Genomic DNA, 24,137 nt, shown 5'->3' with positions numbered 1-24,137 from the left:
CTTACACGTTTGGCATTCTCTGACTGATTGAGCATTTGCTCAGCGTCCTCTAGCCAGGCCTGCAGAGCTGTCACTGTGCTACTGTACTTCTCCCAGTTAGAGATCACCTCCTCCAGCATGCTGCGAACACTCCGCACCTCCAAAGCCAGGTTTTTCCACTGAGCTGTGGCATCACTGAGGAATTTACTTACCCCTTCTGCTTCATCAACTGAAAGTAAAATATGGAATTAGTTTAGTTAAAACTAATATGGGTATCAAATGTACATGTATAAAAAAACAGCATTTGATTATGTCTGCGGATCCTTTGGCCATTTGATTGATGCTACAGTGTGTTAGGTCTGAAAGAACGTGCTAAAATAGCATTCCAACTAATGCAATTACTGTTACTTTTTCATGCATAATGCAATACTATGATTTTTCGGTTCAGAGGATTAAAAGTATGTTTGAAAAGTGCAGCCCCACATTTACAGAAAGAAATGGCTCAGGAGACAGGCAAAGTTAAGGTTTTAAAGATTGTCAGACTGTTTTTGGACTTACCTTTGTTATGGGTCTTAGACCCTGTAACATAAAATCAATAATAAGATTGTTTACTATGAGCCCAAAGAAATGTGTATATATATATATATATATAGAGAGAGAGAGATAATATACATATATAGATAAATAATAAAGTGGTAATAAAACCAAAAGAGTCTTACTTGAACTGTCAGACTTTACATAAACCTCTGCAGCTTGCTTGAGGGCTGTGAAGATTATCTCATACTGCTCAAAGAACCTGTGGCCTTCTACAAAAGTCTGGAATAGAAAGGAAAACATGAAAATACAAATGAAATAGTTTGAAATAGACAGTGTCATTCAAATACTACAACTACAACACCACTAATTTAAACTTACAAGGTAAGTTTGCAACAAGAGTTCAACAGAGTCCCGTCTGCCATATTTAATGATCCAGGACTTGAGCTTTGACTCAGCCAACATAAGAAATGCCATCAATCGATACTTCATTTCCCAGAATTCCAGTTTAATCAAATGAGCATGTGATGATGTAGACACAAAATTGAACCTGCAAATTAAACAGATGTACAATAATCATTCCATTTTTGCTTTGATTTTACAAGAGGCGTAGAAGACCAAACACAGAAAATGTTTTATTTAATTAGAAACAGAATTGGCGAACATCAAGTTGATGTCCAATTAAATACAATTTTTAGAAGATTCTGTACATAAAATGAATTCACAATAAGTAATGAGAATTACTCTAATAAAGGTCTTACCGTTCAGCCATATCTTGGAGTTGCTCAGGTGGGACAGGTACCCCATTCACAGATCTGTCCCTGTGGATCTGCTGGAAGGGTTGCCTGTGCGATTCCAAGTTTTTTAATACCTCCTGCAAAATGTAATCACATGTAATTTTGTCCACATTGGCTTTCCTGTGTACTGTACCTGTATAAAACGATTTGGATACCTACCATGGCAATAGCATGGTAGGTGTCCAGATACATTGAAACTCAAAGGTCAGCTGTGTTACCTTATGCTGCTCTAGTTTTCTGTGAAGAACATTGGCTGTCTCTTCATGAGCATGTTGGATGGGAATGTCCTCTCTCAGAGCCATCTCTGCCCTATGAAGCCAGGCTCCAATCACTCCCAGAGGACCAGGCAGGGACTTGTCCAGATGGATGTGCCAGTCCAGCAGCTGCAATTGACATCCATTAAAATACCCACTCTACCAAAGTAAGATCCCACCATAGAGGAAGCTATGCTGATCAAAACAGTTCCACATGTTCACAAGCAACACGCTACAAAAGAGTTTTATGCCAGTCTAGACAAGCTGTGGATGTCCAGAGGAGCAGACTGCCCAATGAACAAAACCTCCTCTGTTCCCCTCTCCTCCCTTCTGAACAAACTCTAATTTGTTTGTGCTTGTACCCCACTGAACTTTCACTGGCAGCCAGTGAAGAGAGGAACCGTGAGTTGTGTTTCTCTTATTGAGATAACTTTCACTATGGAAATGCAATGTTCAGAATGTCAAGAAAAGCATAATGACAAATGTATCTATTATTTATTCTCAGGTTTTGTTTAACTTAGATATGATTAATTATGATAATTAATTCTGTTTTCTTTGTGGCTTGGTTCTAAATTATTCATGTTGTGCAGAAGTACGCAGTACAATTACCCTGGCAGACACACGGTCCCACGCCTGTTTGACCAGAGCTTGGTCCACAGATAGCTTGCCATCTCTGTGGACTGGCTGTAGCAACGAATCAGTCTGCTTTTTCTTCATTTCATACTGTACACGGAAGCTCTTAAATGCCTGCAAAACAAAAGGATAATATGAGAAAGACATGTGGTAAGAGTTGATACATTTCTTTGTCAAAGCAGAATGTCATGTAACAATGCACATTGTCTTTCCAGCCCTGACTCACCTGATATTTGTCAGTGAGGTTTCCCTCTGATCCCTGAGCCCGCAGAACATCTCTCTCCAGCTGATCTAAAAACACCTTCAGCTCTCTAAGCATCTTCCGCTCCTCTCTCTATCACAATCAGGGAACATGCAGCTTAATCCTTTGATAAACTCACAACAAACTGACATTCCAGAAATACCTTATCAATTCCAATTAAAGAGGAAAAACCCACATTTAAGGACTAGAAAAAGAGACTTAACCTGCTAATATTTCACACAAAGCCAACCTCTACATTTTAGTGCAGATCAGTTTTAGAAGTCATGGTAGAAGGAAAGGGGGTATGGACACTAGTATCTTCATCAAACCTCTGATTTAGTCTGTTAATTTAGTGAAACATACCTCAAGCATTTGCTCTATATCTTGGGGACCAAACTATCCAGGAAAGCAGCAAGGCACACAAAGAGATGCAAACATACCACAAAATGCATTAGATGCATTATTAAAAAGAAGCGAGGAGGATGGGAAATTGAGGGCGAGGTGGGAATACACTCCAAACGGAAAGCATGCAGTGCTATGACCTGAACTCTCACCTGGAGTACTGGCACTGACAGTGCAAAAGTTGGAATTGAGCCAAGAAGCAGCTTAATGTGCATAAAACAAATAAGTAGATGGAGAAATTAAATGATGATGGAAAACAAAAGTTTGATGATCATATTACTACTGTGTTCATGCTATGATTATTTTGATTCATGAGAGCTTCATGTGATAAAATGACAAATATGAAAAATTGCAGGCACAGGCTTACAACAATTAAGCTCAGCAGCAGTTAAAGCATGTTTTCATCAAGCATATACTGTTGTTATGATCTCTGCATGTGGTCATTCGACGATACACTAGGCACTGTTGGGGAAATGGGGATGGCAACAATATATATAAATTTAAAAACATAACACATATGAGTTAAATATCAATTCTCATACAGTATTTAGTAGTAACACAATGATATTTTTCCTCCAGAAATTGCCCGATGTATCACTGCCTTAAATGCACTTATACAATATATAGTATCATAAGTTTTAAACAAGTACCTCATCCTGCTGTCCATCAGTTTCAGAGTGGTGGGGGTTTGGGTAGTGCTTGAGGAACTGAGCCACATATGTCATGATGGATTTCTCATCTGGCTTGTCTACATCCACATCTACAGAGCAACACAAACATAATCTGACGCACTGGATGAAACTTTACCCTGATAATTTTCTGATCTAAACACAGGCAGCAAATGTTTTTCAGGCCTCCAAAAATCATTTTGTTATTTAACTTTAAACATGACCTCATACCTGTAGAAATAAAGGGCAGATATGACAGAGCCATTACATTTGGTATTAAGTCAATATGACATTTTAAAAAAGCGTTTTGCGTCCTCAAGAGGATACATCTATTCAGGCCTGACAGCTAATTATGCATATCTACTTTCATCTCCATCCTTGACCTGATGTTTCTAGAAATCAGGGTCAAGCTCCCGTAAAAGCATAGACGTTTCAGTGCAGCTCTTTGTGCAATAAAGCATCACGACTCTGCTAGTGAAGACAGGACTGCAGAGCCACTGCAGACTGCTTCACTTCAACAGACTAAAACTCAGTGCCACAGGAATTTAAATCGTCTGGTGGGTTTCACTGATCTTTTCAGCACACATTTAGTCAAAAACACTCAGAATGGATTGACAGAGTAACACAGTTTCATCAATCTAATTAATATTGTATATTTGCTGCTTTTATGTCCAAAACACTGGCACATTTCAAAGGACTTAACTATGTAACACTTATATTCACTGCTATCTTGTCTGAATAGTTTGCTACACTGGAATCTTTAATGCAAACAGCAAGAAAGGTCAAGGGCACCTTCTGGATCCAGCAGACGAGGAATACCCAGCTCATTTTCTGCAAGTGCAAAGGCTTCCTCCAAATTCTCTCTGTTGCTCCTCCTCCGCACCACCTCCATGTCCACCAGGTCTGGCCTGATGGCATGCACCACTGACTGGAATGCAACACCATCGCGCCAGCTGGGACCAAAGTCCTTCACCTCAATTCCATGATGCCTAAAAAAAAACACATACTTAAGCATTTTTGTTTTGCATATTTCTATGGAAGACTTGTGTGAATACAGAAACCTTCAAAATATGGCACATACACCTGTAACAGTTGCCTTATAAGCCCTAGACCTTTTCTATCCAGCATCTTATACAGTATATAGAAAATGCATCTACATCCATATCTATAAACATATTGTAACCAAAAGTAATTGGTAAGCCAAAAAGGTAATTTGAAAGTGACATACTTGGCTGCTGTGCACTGCACCCATCTGAGCAGGGCCTTCTTGGCATTGCCCTGAAATTTGTTAACAACCTTTCTCTTCATGGGAGGGCTTCCTGTTTCAGAGCTGGCTATACTCTCCACAGAGGAGTTGCTGTTGGACAGAGCCTGGAGGGCTGGCAGGTTGCTGGTTAACTCCTCAATCTAAATGAAGATCAAGAACAACAGGAAAATAAGAGGTTGCATTGTGACCATAGCAACATGAAAAGAAAATAGCAGTATTTCTTGGCATTCATCTGAATCTGCATTTTGTGACATAATCTATCCAGTCCTCTCTGTCCTCTATCCAGTCTATCCAATCTATCTATCCGCTTTATGCATACATTACACTATGTAAAGTTTCGACAAGAAAAAGATCAACATTGGATCAAAATGTTGAACAAAAACCATTGGGTCCAGGAGTCTGTGAAGTGCAGGGTTTATTTGTAGGGCATCAACTCACCGTGGAGTGAACACAGTTATTAAACTCTCAGGATTTGGGGATCAGATGAAGTATTACCTGGAAGTAGAGGATAACGGTCCATATCAACCCGAGGACAATCGATGGTCGTCCATCTGCGATGTCAGTGGCATGAATGTTAACAAGTTTGATCTGAAACAAAAGCCAAGCAGATGATTATTCTAGAAAATAAGTCACATGCAGACAGTCTGGAAGTGAAGATTTTTTGCATTTTCACCCACAGAAGCCCATTGAGTTTGATTCTGTCCAAAAGAATACTGCAAGCATTTTTTTGCTCAAACTCATCAAAGTCAGGTGTTTGATGCAGGTAAGTACTGTAATATAGCCAAACCAGGCAGGCAGAAACAGCCACATTAAAAAGTGAACCAGAAGGGAAAAAAAGAAAAGAGACAATTGTATCAAATTAGGCATTAAAGGAACAGCAGAGGTACCACAGCACTGCAAACCTTGCATTGGTGAACTGCCACAATTTGCCATGTTTACATCTCTACATTTGAGCAGCTCAGAATTGTAGGGAGCCAGAAACATCAGTAACCAGTGTTCTAGTCAAAATGCATGAAAATGCATGTGTAGAAAAGCATAATGACTACATTTATAAAAACAGAATGGCCGTATCCAAGAGTTGCTTAGTACACATCGTGCATCAAATGAAAAGAATGCATACAGTATATGATCACACAGGGCGTTTAATGGTGACTGACCGGAGATCCTCGATACACAGACTGAAGGCACATATGATGGGAGAGAGATCACAACAATGTAAGTCTCAGTCCTCAGGGAACCCAGATGAAAGTGGGACACAGGCTTCATAGAGCCAAGGGATTTAGAGATGGCTTATGTAATCAAGAAGTCCTGTTTCTATCTGCTGCTTCTCTGAACATAGTGCATGTTGTAGAGAGAGAGACACCTTATGTGCACTAACAAATATCTAATCAACAGCTTTTTCTCATGAGTACTTAATCAAATCCTGGATTTCTTTTAAGACATGCAACTGTTTTTTTTCCTAGTATGATATTTAGTTGTAGAAGAAAATAACTTCAAAACATTTAAAAGGTGAAACTGATGTTATGACTGAATGCTTACCTTCCTGCCTTCGAGGAATTTGAGTGCAGTGCCGATGTTGGAAACCCAGTGGATCCTTTTCAGTTGGCGGCCTTGCTCACAGGGCTTAAGACAGAGAGGACAGAAAGTGAAAATCAAGCTAGCTATGAAAGCCATATTCAGCCATAATAAAGCTGAGGATATCTTCATTCAACCATTTGCTGATTTGAAACATGGTATGAAATTAACTGCAGGTAGTTATTTTGTTTACTGTACCAACCCCTGACTTTGGTTGAAAAACCATCATGTTTGCTATTAGTTGCACAGTAACATAGTGAAAGTGGCCTGGGAGTATTAGCAGGGCTTGTCTTACATAAATTAACTGGTGAGTGCCAAAGCTGCTTTAAGAGAAAAAGTGTAATCCTGTGCTCTAAAACATGAGATAGAACCGGCTTTAATGAGATCTGTCTATGTTCGATTTTTGGCTGATATAAACCAGTAGGGGTGCACTCCTGAAAGAAGCAACTGAAGGCATCAGGCAGTGTTCACTATGACATGCAACTGACTCTTTAAAGATTTAAAGATGACATGGCACTTTGTTTCAAGACAGATCTGATTACTAAATCCCTATCAGAGTCTGAGCCAGTGTATATGTGTGTGTGGGCTTGTATTGCTATCTTTGTGAGGACCAATTTCAGTTTTAAACCATCGGGTTTACAATTCTGAAAACAGTTCTGCATTGTTAGGACATTTTGCAGGTCCTCACTACTTCAAAGGCCTGTTTGAATGTTAAGACTTGTTTTTAGGATTAAGGTTAGAATTAGGTTAAGGTTAGGGTTAGGGTAAGGGTTGGGGTTTAGCATTTAGTTGTAATGGTTAAGGTTAGGGTTAATGTCATTGAGGGTCCTCACAAGTATACAAAGGTGTGTGTGTGTGTGTTTCATGCTCTTATATCCCGGTGGGGACTTTAACCTGAATGCACACTAACCCATGGGGGCTTGTGTCACCGTGGGGACATAAATTGAGGTCCCCATGGGTAGAGACTGCTCTTTGAGGGTTAAGACTTGGTTCTAGGCTACAGGTTACAATTAGGTTAAGGTTAGGGTTAGGGTTAAGGTTAGGCATTTAGTTGTGATGGTTAAGATTAGGGTAAGGGGCTAGGGAAAGCATTATGTCAATGGCTGTCCTCGAAGGGGATAGTGAAACAAACGTGTGTGTGTGTGTGTGTGTGTGTGTGTGTGTGTGTGTGTGTCATGGAGAGAGAGAGAGATGGAAAAACAGAGAGATGGGACAAAAGTTTCTCACAGTGGGGAGGCTCAGATCTAAATTAGGGTCCTGCAATTTCTGTGCAGCGACCCAACGCTTAATGTGAGCAACAACACTTTTATCCAAACTTGGGTTTTCTTTATATAGAATGGATATACAATCTTTATTTAGGTTTTGGTTGCATCCTGATTATTGTTTTATGCATTTGACTGAGTGGATTTCTATGAGTTAACAGTATTTAATCAACCATCTGTTAACTATTTTCCTCCAATAGACTAAATATACATCAACATTCAACATCAAGGACTGAATAATTTATTTTGTGAATTATGTGAAGTTAACTGGTTGCATTCACTGTCATCGCTGATAATCTCCTCAAGTTAAGGAGATAACTATCAGGCAATATCTTTACTGCTTAACTGTAGAGAAATGGCTTTGAAGTATTTTATTGCTTTAAAGACCAATCAACAGCACAGTTCAGCATTGTGCAAATTGTTAAACCTTGTCTTAAATCCTTGTGACTCAACAATTAATGTAAGTGATGTAAGTGAATTTGTATGCAGATTTCTTGTTTTACACCATGAAATAAATGGCCATGAGGAGTTATCTAACGTATGGAATCAACACATACAAGTTGACTTGTTGTAATGTGAAGGTGAAAAGGCATACCTTGATTTACATTATCAATCATTATTTCAAGTGGATATCATACAGGGTGGCTTTCCCCTTTAGTAAATCCACACTTAAAATCAAGAGAGTGTAAATCACCTTGCATAAAAGTTATGGTATAAATCAGGCCCAACATTTTCATGCAATTCATGTTCAAATCCTGTGAAAAAACGATTCTTAAGTACTACTTACTAGTCTTTGGCCAGACAGCACCTCCAACAAAGCCAAGAGCTTCACCCCATCTTTGATGTCCTCAAAAAGGTCGTTAACCTCTAGTGGTGGTTTATACTGGAAGAGAGAAAACACAGCTTTAACAGCACAGAAACTAATCATTACAACAAATTAAACCTGTTGTAATTAGAAATTAATCAGTCTTGAGAACCAATACATTTATAGAACCAGTTTTGTTGCATTGTTAATTCTATAGTGTGAAAGGATGGTATTCTAAACCATTAGCAGGGATGAGGAGAAACCCTGTGCTGTTTGTGAGAAACAGGCTTGTTAGCAACAACCACCGAGCCTCCTGCAGCTGAAAAGATTGTGCCTTTTCCTCAGCAGTGGCTTGGTGCCCAGTCCTGAGGCGATGGTACTCATTTAACCCTAATTGGGTACTGTCTCCTGATATCATATCCACACATTTACAGAGCTGTGCTATCTCCAAGATGAATGACAGCGTTATAACCTACGGTGTTACACAAGCATTACTGCTCAAGTAAATGAAACAGATGTGCATTTATTCGGCAGAGTGAAGCTTTAATTAAAAGGAAAGCTCACTATGGGAATTCTTTATTTGGCACCATATACAGGCCATTTCACAACTCAACATATTCCATGACAGGATGCAGTTGGCTGCCTATTTGGGGCAAAGCAGTGTGAAGAGGCAAGCGTCTGTCCTGTTATTCTGTACATGTACACTTCTCTTCTTCCTGCCGCAATCTCTATTCAAATATTATTATTCAGTTGTTTGAGATGTATTTAAACAATACTGGTTCAAAAACACTGTTTAATTAACACTGCAACTAAAGGTCCATTAGTATTGTATAAATGAACAGTTCAGTTATGTGTTAAAAATTGTCAATTAAATATACTATTTGACTAAGAATCTATAACTATTAGTTATAGCTATCACTAAAACAAAAAATAATTATACCAATTTTCCAATCAAACTGCTAATATTCACAATCACGCAAAAAAAGCTTCTGTAATTTGGAAATCATTCCCAACCTGGAAAACGAATACCCTGAGCAACAGAGTCACATGAGACCTCCTAACAGTGGAAAAACTGTGAAAATCACTGGAAAGTTGCTTGGTAATACAATTTCAGAGGAAATGGACAGAAAGGCTGAAGGTAAAGTGTGAACTGAAGGAAGTTCAAACTTAGATAATACAAACATTCACCCATAAAAAGAAGATTCCATTCAGGCCAGTACTCATTATTTATTCACACACACAAAACTATTGCAAATGATTGCAAGAAACCTTTTGTGCACTGACAAGAAAAGTCATATCACTGTCACATTTCCTGTTAAATAAGCCAATCTCGCTCATATAGCAGTTGTCCGCAGAGTAAATATGACAGTTTGAGAGCTCTCTTTCATGTTGTGGCTTCTGGTACATTAGTCCTATTGGTATGCACAGTGAGTAAGCTTGAGCACAGTGCATGAATAATGAAGAATAGACCAAGAGAGCCTCTCTGCGTTGGCCCACCACATAACTGAGATTCTTCTAAAGTTTTAGAAGTCAAGCTTTAAACTAATGTGGGCAGATCAGGCTCAACAAAAGACCCCTCTAAACTAAATCTCTTTGCCAGGTTCCAGACTTAAACCCTGTAGCGGTGTCTGTTGAACACTTTGCTGTGTCATCAGTAATTACAGTCACAAAGAGATCACTCAGTACTTATTCTGAATTCTGAACAGTTCTTCAGGAAATGGTACATTTCTGATATTTTATAGTCCTAATGTTTACTTTAATTCAGGGTGCATAATCTAATGTAGTTTGTTATTTTAAGGTCACAGTGTGATGTAATACAGCATGTAAGCATGTGTTATTGTTGTGCACTCAGTGCCTTGTAGTTTACATGCATGAACCTTAGAAGCAGACGACTGCCTGCAGGGAACTGTCCTCACCCTCTTGCTCTCCATCTGCACACCTCATCACTGTTCCTGCCAATCCTTTCCACAAATACACACACTCACATGAATAACAAAACACCCACGCACATACCTACACACTCATACACAGCGGACACACACAAACACCTAATACACAACAAATACATACCCCACACACCAGTTCCACTATTGGTAAGCTCATCCAAGTATAAATGCCCTTAGAGAGCTTCTTTAAAACAAAACTGCACAGTGCAGTTCTGAACTGCAAAAATGTCTTTGAGCTGTGTCGTGTCTGTGTCGTCTTTCCAGCAAAGCAACAGGCAGCATGACCTTTTCAATGGTTCTCCTCTCAGGAAAACAGAACAGAAGAACCACAGGTATACTGAACAAGGGGTGTGTTCATTCTCCTTCATTAGATACAGCAAACTGTCCTCATAATCAAACCCTGTTCCATTAAACAGGGTTTGATTTTAAATGTTTCAGAAACAAGGTAAATGATGTCATTATTTACAGTTAACTGGATGAATCCAATTATCTTGTGCAGTGTTATTAGGGGCCATTATTGTTGCATGGCAAAGCTCGTCTTGCAGTCAGTTCCTTCCACAGGCGTGACGGATCAGAGGCCTGAAATAACACTGACCAAAGATAAGCTAAGTAATCATGATGAGTAGGGCTGCACGATATGGTAAAAAAATCACATAGCAATTATTTTGACAGATATTACGATTGCAATATGATTCACAATTACTGGGAATGAAAATTTTTGCATCACAATTTTCATTTTCACTGAAAAAACTATTAAAATCATGATGATGTGACATTTGTTGGGGTCTGTACAAAACAAACATGTTTTCTTACATCTCATTATAATGCTGTTTTGTCACACATTTAACCTTTATCAAAAAATTGCAGCTTCTGCAATTTGGATATTGCACTTGGCCATATTGCTATTTCGATAATATTGCGATTAATTGTGCAGCCCTAATGACGAGCAATAAAACATCACAAGTCTCTCTCTGATGAAAAAGGTCAGCATAGCACAGCTTCCAACTTACTTGTGATGCAATTCCTTTGACAATTTGGTTGTTTACATGAGCCTGATGAGTTTGTAAAATCCCACACTCTCCTATCCCTGTCAAATGATTTATGATAGCCATGTAGTGTGTAAGCAGCAGATGCCATGGATGGAAACTCACACTTACCTTTGCTAAATGAGAATTGATCCATTTTGTGAAGGTTCTCTTCTGCACCGCCTCTTGCTCATCTGAAAATTAAAGGTATAAAAGGCATGTCAATACATGATACACACCAAATGCTCCAGCTGGTATGTATCAGCTAAGCTGGTGATATTCGTAGAGCACAACCAAATGGGGAGAATACATGCAATAGGACTTGATGATTGGAGATTACAGATTTGGTCTTGCAAAGAAGTGGATGTTAATTGATTCTAGATATGGATGTGGATGGTTGGGTTAATAGCTACCACAGAAACATAAAATGCATAAAATATTAATCCCTAACTATAATTTTTGTCAGTTACAGACTGACTCCCCCTGCCAGAATCCTACTTCATCCAACCTCACACTACATCATTTTACACTGCTTCTGGGATATTGAGTAGTATAACAGCAGCCCTTCACCAAGCATGTTACGAAGTACGACTTCTGCCATGGTTAGATGTGTGCAATGTGAATAACACAAGCTTGCCTGTGCTAATATAATAGATGCTCCTGAGAAGTGCTCTCAAAAAGAGGTCATACGAGGCGATTAGAGAATGCGTGGAGAGGAAATTTCTGCTAACACATCTCGCAAGCCCCCTCTGTGAGTAATAATATGCGTGATTGTTTAGGTCACCCCCAGCCTCTTTTGTGGTCTATTAATATATTCAGCCACAACGCTTCATGCATTATGCAGCATGTATAACAAAACAACTGATTTCTTTGCCAAAGTGGTGCTGTTGTTGTGTCGAGGACTGATTTCTAACACCCTGTCACGCATGCCGGTAGGCTAGTGCTGTACACTGCACAGAGTAGCCATTTTTAAACATCTACCCTTAGAGATATAGACAGTGGTCACATGTTTAAGGAAGCAATGCGAACACTATACAGAGAGCAAAGACATGATGTTAACCTACAGGCAAATGCTTCATCACTGATGCACAGAGGATACCCACTGAAGTATAGCACACACATACAGATGCACACATACACACACATAGATGCAGCACACGTACAGCTGTGTTTGTGCAGGATTATACTGTAACTAGTTCATGTAGTAGTGATTCACCTAGAAACCATTAACATATGTTATTTTCACAGTTATATCCCAGATTAGCTGCGTATGTGCACACAGATGAGAGATGAAGGTTGCTGCTGCCCTACTTACCACGTAGATACTGAAAAAATCCAGTCACCAGATTTAAAGAAGTCTTTCTGACAGATACATCCTTATAATGAGCCATTCTACACCCCACTCTCCGGTTCTCTCCCTTTGCCTCTCATGAGTTCCACTGTACATATATGTATGTGTGAAAATAAGATCCTCAGTGGAAAAACTGGCACAAAAACACACAGCTGTCCTTTTCCCTTTCTTTCCAGCAGGAAGCAAAACAGATCTGGCTGCCTGGTTTCCCTGGTGAAAGCAAAAGCTGCTGGAGGCTGTGATGAAAACATCCCCTCCTCCCTGACACTCTCACACGCAGACACACATGCACACATGCACACACACACAGATGGCAGAGGAGAAAACTCTAACAGAAAGGGTCATTTACAATCCCATCCTTCCATCTTCCTGTGTTTTTCCCATCCAGAGGAGCCATGACTGTGTGGATGTGCACAGCCCCCACTGCACTGCCTCGCTGTATCATCATACCGTCTGAGGCTGGAGAGAGATCAGCTAGAAGCATGGCTCCACCAATCAGCATGTGGGAGGCAGTGATGTCACAGCCTTGGCTGCATTATCCTGATTTATGTGTGTGTGTGTGCCTGTGTTTGCCTATAAGATTTGTCTAATCTTCTATGAGACTGACACATTTAAAAAGCTATTTACAATGTCCAAGACAATGATGAAACAAATGTAAAATTTTCCTTTAAAATTTGTCTTAAAAAAAAAAAGTTTTTAATTTTAGCTGTAAAGTCCCCGTAGGCCCATTGATTAAATAGACCAGAACAAAATTAAAAGACTGCCGCACAAAGCTCACCATGGTGCAACAAATCTTTAATAATTAATGCTGAGGCTGATGAATGACATCTACCACCTGCTCTCTCTCAGTGTCAATGCTATTGTAACGACATAGCTGACACACCCACCCCGGGATTCCCATTGCACACATAGTATCATGTAAAAGCTCTAAAGCATTATCCATTTTTGTCCTGTAAGACATAGCAGAACCACTTCAGCTTTGACCAGTCTGTTTTTCTGTTGGACTACTACACCACTCTTCTGAATATAACACACAATAGTGAATACATATGGTACTTGATAGCTTATCATCTCCTGCAGAAAAATCCCTTTATTCTTTCAAGACCACCGGCATACTAAAAGCTTTTCAGATATACTAAAAATAGTCCTGAGCTTGTGATTCTATTATTACTGCTCTATAGACTGCTGGTGGAACTGGCCCAGAAAAGCTATTTGGGTGAAAATGTTTTTTTTCCTTTTTACATCCAAACAGCAAAAGGTCAGAAGTAGCACCATTTAAATGATGTTGACAGCTGCCTGCACTGAGAACAATGAGCTTTTAGAAATACTACAATTAATGCTCACAGTCATTTATGACTAGCTCAGTCCATAACAAAAAAAAGTTAGGTACTCAAACTGGTATGTCAACAAGGACAAAAAATAAAAACATTAACCTTGTAATTAACTGTTACTAAACCATATAAATATTTGTAAAGCATTTTTTTAACCCTTAAACATCCACCCACCTGGAGACAACATATTTTTAGGGTTTCAGTAGTATACTCCGCAGTGAATTGTACCTGCTTTATTTTTATGCCTTTTGAAAATGACCAAAACAACCAAAAAGACAAGAGTCTAACTTATCAATACACATATTACATGTTCATATTCATGCAACATTTCATAGTACTTTCATAGTAACCGTCCATGAAAGTCCTAAAAATAGTGCTGATGTCCCATAAGCAGAACTGTGGATGGTAAGAGGTTAACATAAAAAAGTTTGTTTTGCTTCTCTGTTTAGAATAGTAAGTTGACCTATATCCTTATAATGAAATCTTTTACTTCTGCTATTCTAAACACCCAATGCCAGAAAGGTCCAACAGAGGAAAAATCCTCTGCTGCAAAGGAAGTCATGTATTTTTGTTTCCACCACAGGCAACTAGGACGAGATATCATCTGAAATTTTTCATGACTAATGCCAACAACTGTATTTTGCTCCTGATACCGAAACAATCCGTTTTAGTTTTTTTTTTTATAAACTTACTTTGAGATATATAAACCTATTTCTCTACAAAACAATTTTTTTCACTTAAGAAAATGAGCCAAAGTTCTCAAATGTTGAATGTTGTCTAAACACAAGCAGCTGCACTCTGCCTAAATAAAATAGTCTAATTGGTAAAATTTTGAGCTTGAATGTTTACGCTTTTTCCTTTGAAAAAAGGAGTTTGACAGGGTCCAACTTTCTTGCTTCCAAGGCTGAGCAACTCCATTCGCTGAGGAAGGCCACGAGAAGTGGTTGAAATCTTTGGAAACAAGTAAGTTGGACCTGGAGAATTTTTGGTCAAACTGGCAACTATCTGATTCAAAAACAATATTACGAATGTGACAATGCATTAAATGCCAACTTTTGGACAGTTTTTGATACTCTACAGACACAAAAGTATTGAGGTTCAATTCTCAGCCCTAAAAACCCTTATAGGACATAAAGAGGAACAAAAAGAACGCATAAAATAAAAAAGCAAACTTGTTAATGATAACTTAAAGTTTTCCTGATATTCCAGCTGCTCAGTATCAAATCCAATAAGCTATTAAAGAGCTGTCCAGAGTTCTGAACTCAGTTAGATAGTTCACTTGTGTGTAATAAGATGTACGTATGTAGGTCAGGTCTGGATATACTAACTCTGACAAGCATAAAATCCTTATGTAAAACAGCTTCCCCTCATTGAGTCATTCTGTCTTAGTCAACTGATTTAATTAAGCCTGATGTAGTACTAGTAGCTAAGTGGCAATTAAAAGCGGATAGCCTCAGCAACAAACACCACGCAGAGCATCAAACCACTAAAGCATCTGCAATTCACAAGAGTAATGGAGTACTTAAGGTGATCTTAGGACAGATGATACCTTTGGCAATACTGCACTGTAGGTGCTTGGCTTCATTGGCCTGTGTTGGTCACCTGGGAGCACTGTAAAAGCCCACTTATTGTGTTGTTGTTCCATTTAGTCAAGAGCAGCCCTACTTTAGCTCCAACGGGCCAACAACAATCAGACAGGACAAGAAATGATTCTGTAGCTGTCCAGTCTGAGATGCTTGGCACTGAGGATTTAAACTAATGGTTTCCTGGTCTTCAAAACAATATGGCAAAGATAACAAATGAAAGCAGTATCCCAAAAACATAAGACATGGTTTGCTTTAAAACACTCTCTTCTGCAATAATAAGTATTACAAAACAGTCTGAGGCAGCTTGGATTAGTATAGAGTGGGAATTAGTCTCTCTGTTCATGAGATCATATCAGTGTGATGGCTGTGTGTTCCTGGCAGCTGTGACTGACACAGTAGAGTAGAAGCATCTCTTACAGCTGACAACATGCACACTTGTCTTTCTTTTACTTGCTTTTACTCCAACTGTGATGTAACTACTCCACACCCTTGGTAAACACAGATTTCTAACAATGGGTGTGCTCTACTACAGTGGTTATCAATGTTTTAGCTTATGACCTTTTACAGCAAAGCTGCAATCTTGTGTTACTGGCTGCATGTGCAGAGTAGGGAGGTGTTTTACCAAAAATCATATTTTTACAGCTGAAACAAATAGTCAATTAATCAATTAGTTGATTGACTGAAAATGAATAGGCAACTTTTTTGATGATTGATTTCGTTTCAGTCATTCTTGGCAAAAATGCCAAACATTCACTGGTTCCAATTTCTCAAATGTGAGGATTCCCTGTGGCTCAGTTTTTCTATAGTTTTAAACTGAATATCTTTGGGTTTTGGACTGTTGGTCGGGCAAAACAGAACATCTGAAGACATCACCTTGGGCCCAAAAGAATTGTGATGGGCTTTTTTCACTATTTTTTGACATTCTGTAGACTAAACAAAAAATAAATTAATTATGAAAATAATTGTTTGTTGCAACCCTAATGATTTTCCCTTTCGTATTGTGTCACTGCATTACTGATCGCAGGAAGCAAAGAAGCTAAAAAATACCTAACATTTCATATTTAATTACTGGAAATCAGAGTAATCATGAAAAAAATAAATCAAGATTAATGAAGCTTAGCGTAAATTCAATCAGGAAGACTAACTATCTTCATGCTAATCTATTTATTATTTACTCTCTGTCTCTGTCTGTTCCCACTTCCAACTCAATCACTTGACAGAGGGCGTTCACTCTTTCAGTTAAACCAATCAGATACTGCCACGACCTCTGTGAGCCAATCATCTCGTTGATGTCAAAGTTTAAAATTGTTCCTTTCTCTGCTGCTGTCAGCTGTCATTTCAGTATCAGATCGATGCAACACTCGTTCACGCCATTCATCTCCAGTTTTCATAACAACCAGTCTTTCCAGTTGGTCCTTCCGGTGATCAGAAGTCCCGCTCCACATCTCATCCATCCAGATCTTCAGCTGTTGCTGTTCACCCCTTCACCACCACCACCAGTGTCTAGACTCCTTCAGTGGGATATTCCTGTACAGCTCATGGTAACACTACCCCCTCAAAATATGATGTCACAATGGGGTCTAAACCTTTTCATTTTTATTCAACTTTCCTATTTGTGCACTATGTCAATACATTTTATTATTCTTTAAATTAAATCTCGCCTGATCAAAATAGGCTTATATCTGTCAGTATGTGACGAGGGAAGGGATTCATCACACTATGATACGTCATTGAAAATTCTTCACCAGCTGCGTTTCTTCATATCCTGTTTGACACACAGTCTCAACTAGAGTGAAACCCACAAGAAACCCACAAGAGCCCAGGCATAATGAGAGCAACACGCTTGTCATGCACAATCCACCAGACAACTAACAGACATCGATTGTACCCTGAGGGCATTTAAGGCTGCAAGGTGTTGCTACACTATGGTCTTATGGCGCTGAAATCAAACATACAAATACTACTATAGCATGATGACAGCAACAAGTTGAAACAAGTATTTTCCCTTAGATTGGTTTTTCAAAAGTTAAGGAGGTTTCTTCACAAATCTGTTTTAATACACAATGTAGACTACTACAATCAACACTAGCAAGATAATCAGATTACAGATTTGCTTGTGTCAATAATTCATCACACAGACGGACTGTTGCTCAAGTCAAAGTGAGCCTGAAGAAACCCACTCTGCAGGAAACCTTTAATGACAGGAAGTGATTTTATTTCCAGTGAAAAAAGCCCAGAGTACCTTGCTGCTCGCCATCTAGAGAGCACCTAAAACCACTGGCACAATAATGTCTTCCAGATGTGATGTATATTAACAGTAACAAGAGAAAATATCTACTTAGAGAGACATGCTTAAATTCACTGTGAGCGAGCTTATATACTTATGTACGCCAGTATGAGGGTGTCAAAATGTGTAACTAATTAACACCCAAATGGCAGGTGTTTTTTGTCATGATGCATTTCACCATCACTGTACTTAGAATATATATTGATAGCAAATTAATGGAAATAGCTGTGCAATGCACAGGAAACCAAGACTCTAGAGCAGGAACTGGGCAGCATTGGCACAACCACAGACAAATGTTTCATAACAGTCGCTATGGTAACAAGCCATAACGTGTAAAATTTCCTGGTATACTGTACATCCTGAAATACATCTAAACTGAGCTGAAGCAGATGCCAGAATCGACCACACTTGTGTAGTGATGGTAGTGGCCTAATGCCCTTGTAACAAAAGGGGGACACCAACAAAAAGAGACTCCTGCTATCGATCTATTCTCTTACCAAGGGCAGAACGGGTGTCAGGTTTTTAGTCTTGTTCAATGCATTGTCTGAGCATTCATGAAGCCACAGTTGTTGCGACTCAGTATCCCATGTCAAGACTCAGACCAGATTAAATGTTCCTGATGATCCCTGGCCTGCCTCAAAAAGAAAGAATAAAATTAAGGAGCTAACTTTTAACCCAAGACTTGGATAAAAACTTCTCATTTTCTCAGAAGTGATCAAACAAAAGGGCAAATATTAGCCTATTCCTGTAAGACATTGTATGTGTCCAAAAAACATTAAGTTCTTTTTACTAGCAACAAGATGACTTAATGCTACTTGAATAATGGCATGATGTGAAAATGCATGCAACAAATTTGGCTTACTAAACTCTACAGAAAATCTGATTTAAAGATGTGAAGACAAACTGATCAAAGGAGAGCTCTAATGCATGTGTTGAGTTCAGAAGTTTCACAATATTCACTGAATAAAATGAATCATGTTCCTCTAAATAACATCTTACCCTATCTAGGCCGCCAAACAATGTAGTATGTCTTTTTGTAGTTCGGTCACAAGATATCACAAGAATTAACATTAATTTTCTTATTATTCCAAATAGGATTATGTGCTGACTTGAATAAAAATAAACCTGGTGACAAAAGAGACCATGTGCATATTAAATCAAATTACCCAAATGTGTGGTTCTATTATGCTGTCAAATGTTACAAGTGCTTGAGAACAGGCCAGTTACACAATGTATGTAACTGTACCTTAGCATTATTATTAGTATTATTATTAAAAAACATTTTTGTGCATTTTATAACTCTTTCAGTCTTTACCAGCAACACAGAATGCAGAGAGACAAGAAAAATGAGGTACACAGGGACAACAGAGACTCTAAACTGGAAGGATATTCCATTATCATAATCCCAGTAAGCAATAACGGAAGTAGTTTAATTTTAACGATAAGTTTTCTAACTGTATGCCTATAACCTCATATGTGAGTAAGTATGTGTGTCTGTGTGTGTCTGTGCAGGTGTGTGTAAGCATGTGTATGTGTGTGAGCATCCTGTCTTGCAAAAGCTGGCAAACTTCAGATGGGCATGCAGCCCAGGCATTGAATCAGCACAATATTACTGTGCAGCAGTGCAGGAGGAGAGAATGTTTTGTCCGTAACCCAGCTGAGGAAGAAGAATGACACTTACCCTGCAGTTTTTGCATCACATTAGCAATGTCCACAGACGGCCGACCGAAGTGCCTTGGAGAGGCCATGTCGTCTCAACCGCAGCTGTATGACAAGGTGAATCACTGATGCTGAGAGCAGAAGATCCTTCACAACTGTCCTGAGTGGGACATCCCCTCTGCCCCTCCCTCTCTCTCCTCCTCTCTATCTCTTTCTAATCTCACTGCAGGACCAGGTCCAATTGAATCTCAGGTTTCATGCAGGGACAAGCAGGGTTACTGTCCAATAGGAGCACTTCTTCCATTCATTGCCTGCAAAAGAGAAGTATGTTAAGAGGGTTTCAATTGAGGCCACAACTATTGTCAAGCAATTGACATTTACTACACTGTTTTTTCCAGGCCTAGTTTTGGGACCAGCTAAACTGTTTAACTTCTTTTCTTGTTCATAAGTACATGTTCATGTTGAATGCCTATATTAAGACCACCGTAGGGAACTTTTAGTTACTTTGTACTTTTGAAAGTTTCTCACAGTTTACCTCAGTTATTGAAAGATTACCACCTTGTGCATGTGACTATTTTAATTTATATTTTTATGCTTTTATTTAGATTTTCGTTGTTTTTACTTTTGGTGTTTTTTGTGTTTTACTATGCAACTACTACTTGTTACCCTCAATACTTTTTCCCATGTATAAATAAAAGTTACTCTATCTAGGATGCCAAACAATGTTGTGCATCTTTTTGTTTTGTCACAAGATATCACAAGAAATAATCCATGTGCTACCTGGGAAAAAAATATACATGGTGACAAAAGAGGCTTTTTCACAGAAGACATTTTGACATGTTACAGTAGGAAAAGCACAGGTGTGAATAATAAAATTAACAATGGCTGAATTCCATTCAGCTGCTTCAAGATCAGGGTCCTGGTATTGAGCATGCTGTCACACAGTCACACTGTCATGACTTAAAAACAGAGCCATTGTTAATGTTATTAGTAACACCTGTGCTTTTCCTCCTGTTACAAAATGTCTGTTGCGAAAAGGGTCTATGACAAATGTCCAAATGTCTGATTCTAATATGCTTTCAAAGGCTACAAGTGCTAGAGAACAGGCAAATAACACAATTTAAGACTATAAATTATCACTTTTCCTGTAGAAATAAAGGTGTCAATCAATTCAATTCATTACTTACATGACAGTAAGATACATTTTACAGACTCAGTCAACTTTATTGGCCAATCATGTTGACACAGACAAGGCACAGAAAAGAAATTTAGAGGAAGACACAAATATAAATATAGACATATATCTACACAAAGATAAGCAAACATAAACACAAAGACTAACAGGCTAGTAACTGGACAACAACCAGACATTACAAGTAAAATAGTAAATTAATAACTATATAAAAATGTGTTAAAATAAAGAATTAACCTGTATTTCTTCACAGCCCAAACTTATAAACACATTAGCATTTTATGGACAGTCAAAAAGGGAAGTAAAATTGTAGACTGAGAAAATGTCTGAATTAGCTCAGAAAAGTGTCGAAGCACAAACGTTTCCTTCCAAATTACATTAAAATGCCTGTTGTGCACATATTATATTATCATAAAGACATTGAACACTTAACTAGAAAGTTGGGTATCTGTATAGTTATTTGAATGGTGTGGAGGCAGGGAGTATTAGCGCCAGTTCAATACGAGAGGAAGTTACTTAAACACCAAAAACTCAAAGAAGAACTAGCTTGAAAGCATCAACGTTCACAACGCTTATGTAAACAGGACCCTAACAACCAACAGCAAAACATAACACTATCAATGAAATCCTAAATTGCATCTAAGATGACATCTTACCACTTTCAGGACTGCAGAGCATGATAACTTTACAGAGGAAGTGTCTGTGTGTTTCCTTGTTGCCAATGGTAACAGTGACACTGAAACAGGGTGGCGTGAAGTGAAGCAGCCGCCGTGAAGTTTGTAACCACAAGTATCAATGCGGCACGGTGCTGGCTGCAAACTGCATAAATTAGAGGAGGAGGGGTCGGAAATGTGTGGCATAGTTCCTGTCCTCCTAATTTTTTTAGGGACAAAGGGGTTCATTCTCTGGCTGAACAGATAGGAATTCCGGGTATCTCTCTCTCTCTCTCTCTCTCCCAAATTTGTTTGTGGCACTTCACAGTGAGTTTATAGTGACCTTTAGGCTACACACAGTGTGTAACGTTAATGGTTTGTGATATTATGTGCAGTAATGTCCTAAAATAAAAGCATTACAGGATGGTAACAGAAGAGACTTGGCACCACATAAAAAGGGTGCCACTTTCTAATAAGGTACCCTTTAAATAGGATTTATAATCTGTAACCAGTGGTGGAAGAAGTATTCAGTAGAAGTAGCAAAATACTCCACTACAAGCTAAAGTCTTCCATTCAAAACCTTACTTAAGTATGTAAGTATTATCAGCAAGTATCAAAAGTAAAAGTAGCCTACTCATTCTGCAGAAAAACAATCCCTGTCAGTGTTTTACTATTATATATTATGCTTCTATTTGGATTAATCTTACTGCTGTGTTAATGTGTATGTTGCATTTTACTGCTGTAGATGTTTAAGGTTGTGCTAATTTTAACCACTTTATATACTGTTGGGTAGTTTAATCTACAGCAATGCATCATATTCTGTAGGATCATCACATGTTTGTAGCGTCACTGTCCTGTGAGAAGCACGAATCTCGAAAAAGTCACTTTTCATGAGCTCAGAAACACAGCCTTGTTTTCAGCTTTGTGACAAAGCATTTTCCAGATAATCCAATGGGGGGTGGGGTAGTTTATTTATCTTAAGAAGTAGGAATTAGTAGAATTTTCTCAACCATAAAGGAACACTTAATCCTTTGATTCATCAAACAGATACTGGTTTTGACTGGACAGGAAGGATATGAAAAATTGTAATCTAACTAAAGCTGTCAGACAAATGTAGTGGAGTAACAAGTACAACATTTGCCTCTGAGATGTACTGGAGTAGAAATATAAAGTTGCATAAAATGGAAATGCTCAAGTAAATTAAATTACAAATACCTCAAATTTGTACTTAAAAACAGTACTCGAGTAAATGTACTTAGTTACATTCTACTACTGGCTGTAACTAATGGCTTTATTAATGGTTAATAAATCATTTGCTAATGCTTTATTGATCAGGTATAAGCCATTAGGTTGTGGAAAATCCTCCAGCATGACACTTGCTTCGTCATGGGGGAAAGGGCTTCAGAGCATCTGGACCGCAATTTGTTAAGTTATTAATAAAGGGTCACACGATCACCTTCTGGTAAGCCAGCAAGTCTGCAGTTATACGTGTTAGTAAGTTTTTAATAAAAATTCAGGGATTTCTCACTTTCTAATAAGACAATAGCAAGAGACAGTCAGTCACCTGTAATACTAAGTGTTATAAATACAAGATGAGGAAAAGGTTTGAAGTTATTATTCTCAAGATTTCAAACTCTTGAGTATGAAGATTCGAAGAAAAAGTCAGTAGTCTAAAATTGTGATATTTGTTGCAGCCCTTATTTATTTACTTTCATTACATGGCCCTGGTCCTCTGTGTTCAGCAGATAAAGAAATGGTAAGATATACAGCTACAACTGGTCCTGAGAAAACTGACTGGACACATTCAATACTAGCAACATGAAATTCATAATATTTGAGGAAAAGCATGAATTGTGAGCAGCAGAAGCATCAACTCACTTCAGACCTGAAGTTGGCAGGTGACTGCAGGGAGTTAGTTCTCTGTTCCTGTCCAAAAGCCTGTAGAAGGCCAGGTGGTGGGTTTTTTTTCACAGTCAAGATTGTATAATTAATTGGCGGGGTGAGGAAACACATGATGGCTTAAAGTTTCCAAATTAATCTTCATTGTAAGTACTTCAGCGCCACCTGCTGGACTTCTTTGTGATGTATAAAACTTTCTCTATGGCCTCTTCTTTAATACAGGAATTCTATTCCTGTTGTTTGAGGAATTTGTCAAAAGTTCAATCCAAGAAAAGTGCTTATACCTGCTTTATTCCAATCTTATGAAAATGTAGAAACATGTCAGTTTATAGAAAGGGAATAGCTGTATATTGTATCAGCTGCTGAGCTGCAGAAGGCTGGTTTGTGGTAATGTTAACCTGAAGACTCTGAGGATAGAGGTGAAGTGGGAACAGTGCAACAATTGAAGGAAATCCCCATAGAGACTGAGACCTTGATAGCCTGCAGACTCTTTAGTGGATTTTCATGGTTTAGCTTATCCAGAACCTTGTCAAGACACTCGGAAACATTGACTTTTTACGTCAGAAGTAAGGCTGTATCTTTAATGGTTTTCATTTCTTAAAAAATATGTTTTGTAGTTGCAAGAGAAAACAAGAAACATGTCTTTACTTAAGCCAATAAAGCCATTGTTGAAAAGTATTGATCCTAAGGAAATGATGCAAAAGGAAACAACCCTGTTTCCCAGTGTTATGTCCCACACAGATAAGCAATGCACTTGCTAATTTTAAAGCCAGAGAGGGAAGGAAGCATGA

The 24,137-nt window shown here is 38.5% G+C and overlaps 1 protein-coding gene across 19 annotated transcripts in view; it reads right to left on the bottom strand.

Moving 5' to 3' along the window:
- The window catches only part of syne1b (spectrin repeat containing, nuclear envelope 1b), a 91,950-nt gene extending 70,372 nt beyond the window's left edge, over positions 1–21,578 (bottom strand). For 6 of the 19 annotated variants that reach the window (XM_044165672.1, XM_044165681.1, XM_044165685.1 and 3 more), the window contains exons 1-18: positions 12,704–13,173; positions 11,521–11,582; positions 8,400–8,495; positions 6,315–6,398; positions 5,933–5,953; positions 5,271–5,363; positions 4,737–4,915; positions 4,301–4,497; positions 3,491–3,600; positions 2,993–3,043; positions 2,424–2,531; positions 2,174–2,311; positions 1,529–1,693; positions 1,275–1,387; positions 895–1,063; positions 699–795; positions 538–558; positions 6–208 (exon numbers count right to left, since the gene is read on the bottom strand). In XM_044165672.1, the coding sequence (XP_044021607.1) occupies positions 6–208; positions 538–558; positions 699–795; positions 895–1,063; positions 1,275–1,387; positions 1,529–1,693; positions 2,174–2,311; positions 2,424–2,531; positions 2,993–3,043; positions 3,491–3,600; positions 4,301–4,497; positions 4,737–4,915; positions 5,271–5,363; positions 5,933–5,953; positions 6,315–6,398; positions 8,400–8,495; positions 11,521–11,582; positions 12,704–12,779 (1,983 nt within the window). In that variant the 5' untranslated portion in view covers positions 12,780–13,173. Of the gene's footprint in view, positions 1–5; positions 209–537; positions 559–698; positions 796–894; positions 1,064–1,274; positions 1,388–1,528; positions 1,694–2,173; positions 2,312–2,423; positions 2,532–2,801; positions 2,835–2,992; positions 3,044–3,490; positions 3,601–4,300; positions 4,498–4,736; positions 4,916–5,270; positions 5,364–5,932; positions 5,954–6,314; positions 6,399–8,399; positions 8,496–11,520; positions 11,583–12,703; positions 13,174–19,624; positions 19,914–21,450 lie in introns of those variants that run through there. The other 13 variants (XM_044165673.1, XM_044165677.1, XM_044165690.1 and 10 more) reach the window with 13 other exon arrangements.
- Positions 21,579–24,137: the final 2,559 nt, after the last annotated feature.

This window comes from Siniperca chuatsi, linkage group LG15 (assembly GCF_020085105.1).
Source record: "Siniperca chuatsi isolate FFG_IHB_CAS linkage group LG15, ASM2008510v1, whole genome shotgun sequence".
Taxonomy (NCBI): domain Eukaryota; kingdom Metazoa; phylum Chordata; class Actinopteri; order Centrarchiformes; family Sinipercidae; genus Siniperca; species Siniperca chuatsi.
This window is presented reverse-complemented; position numbering and strand designations above follow the sequence as displayed.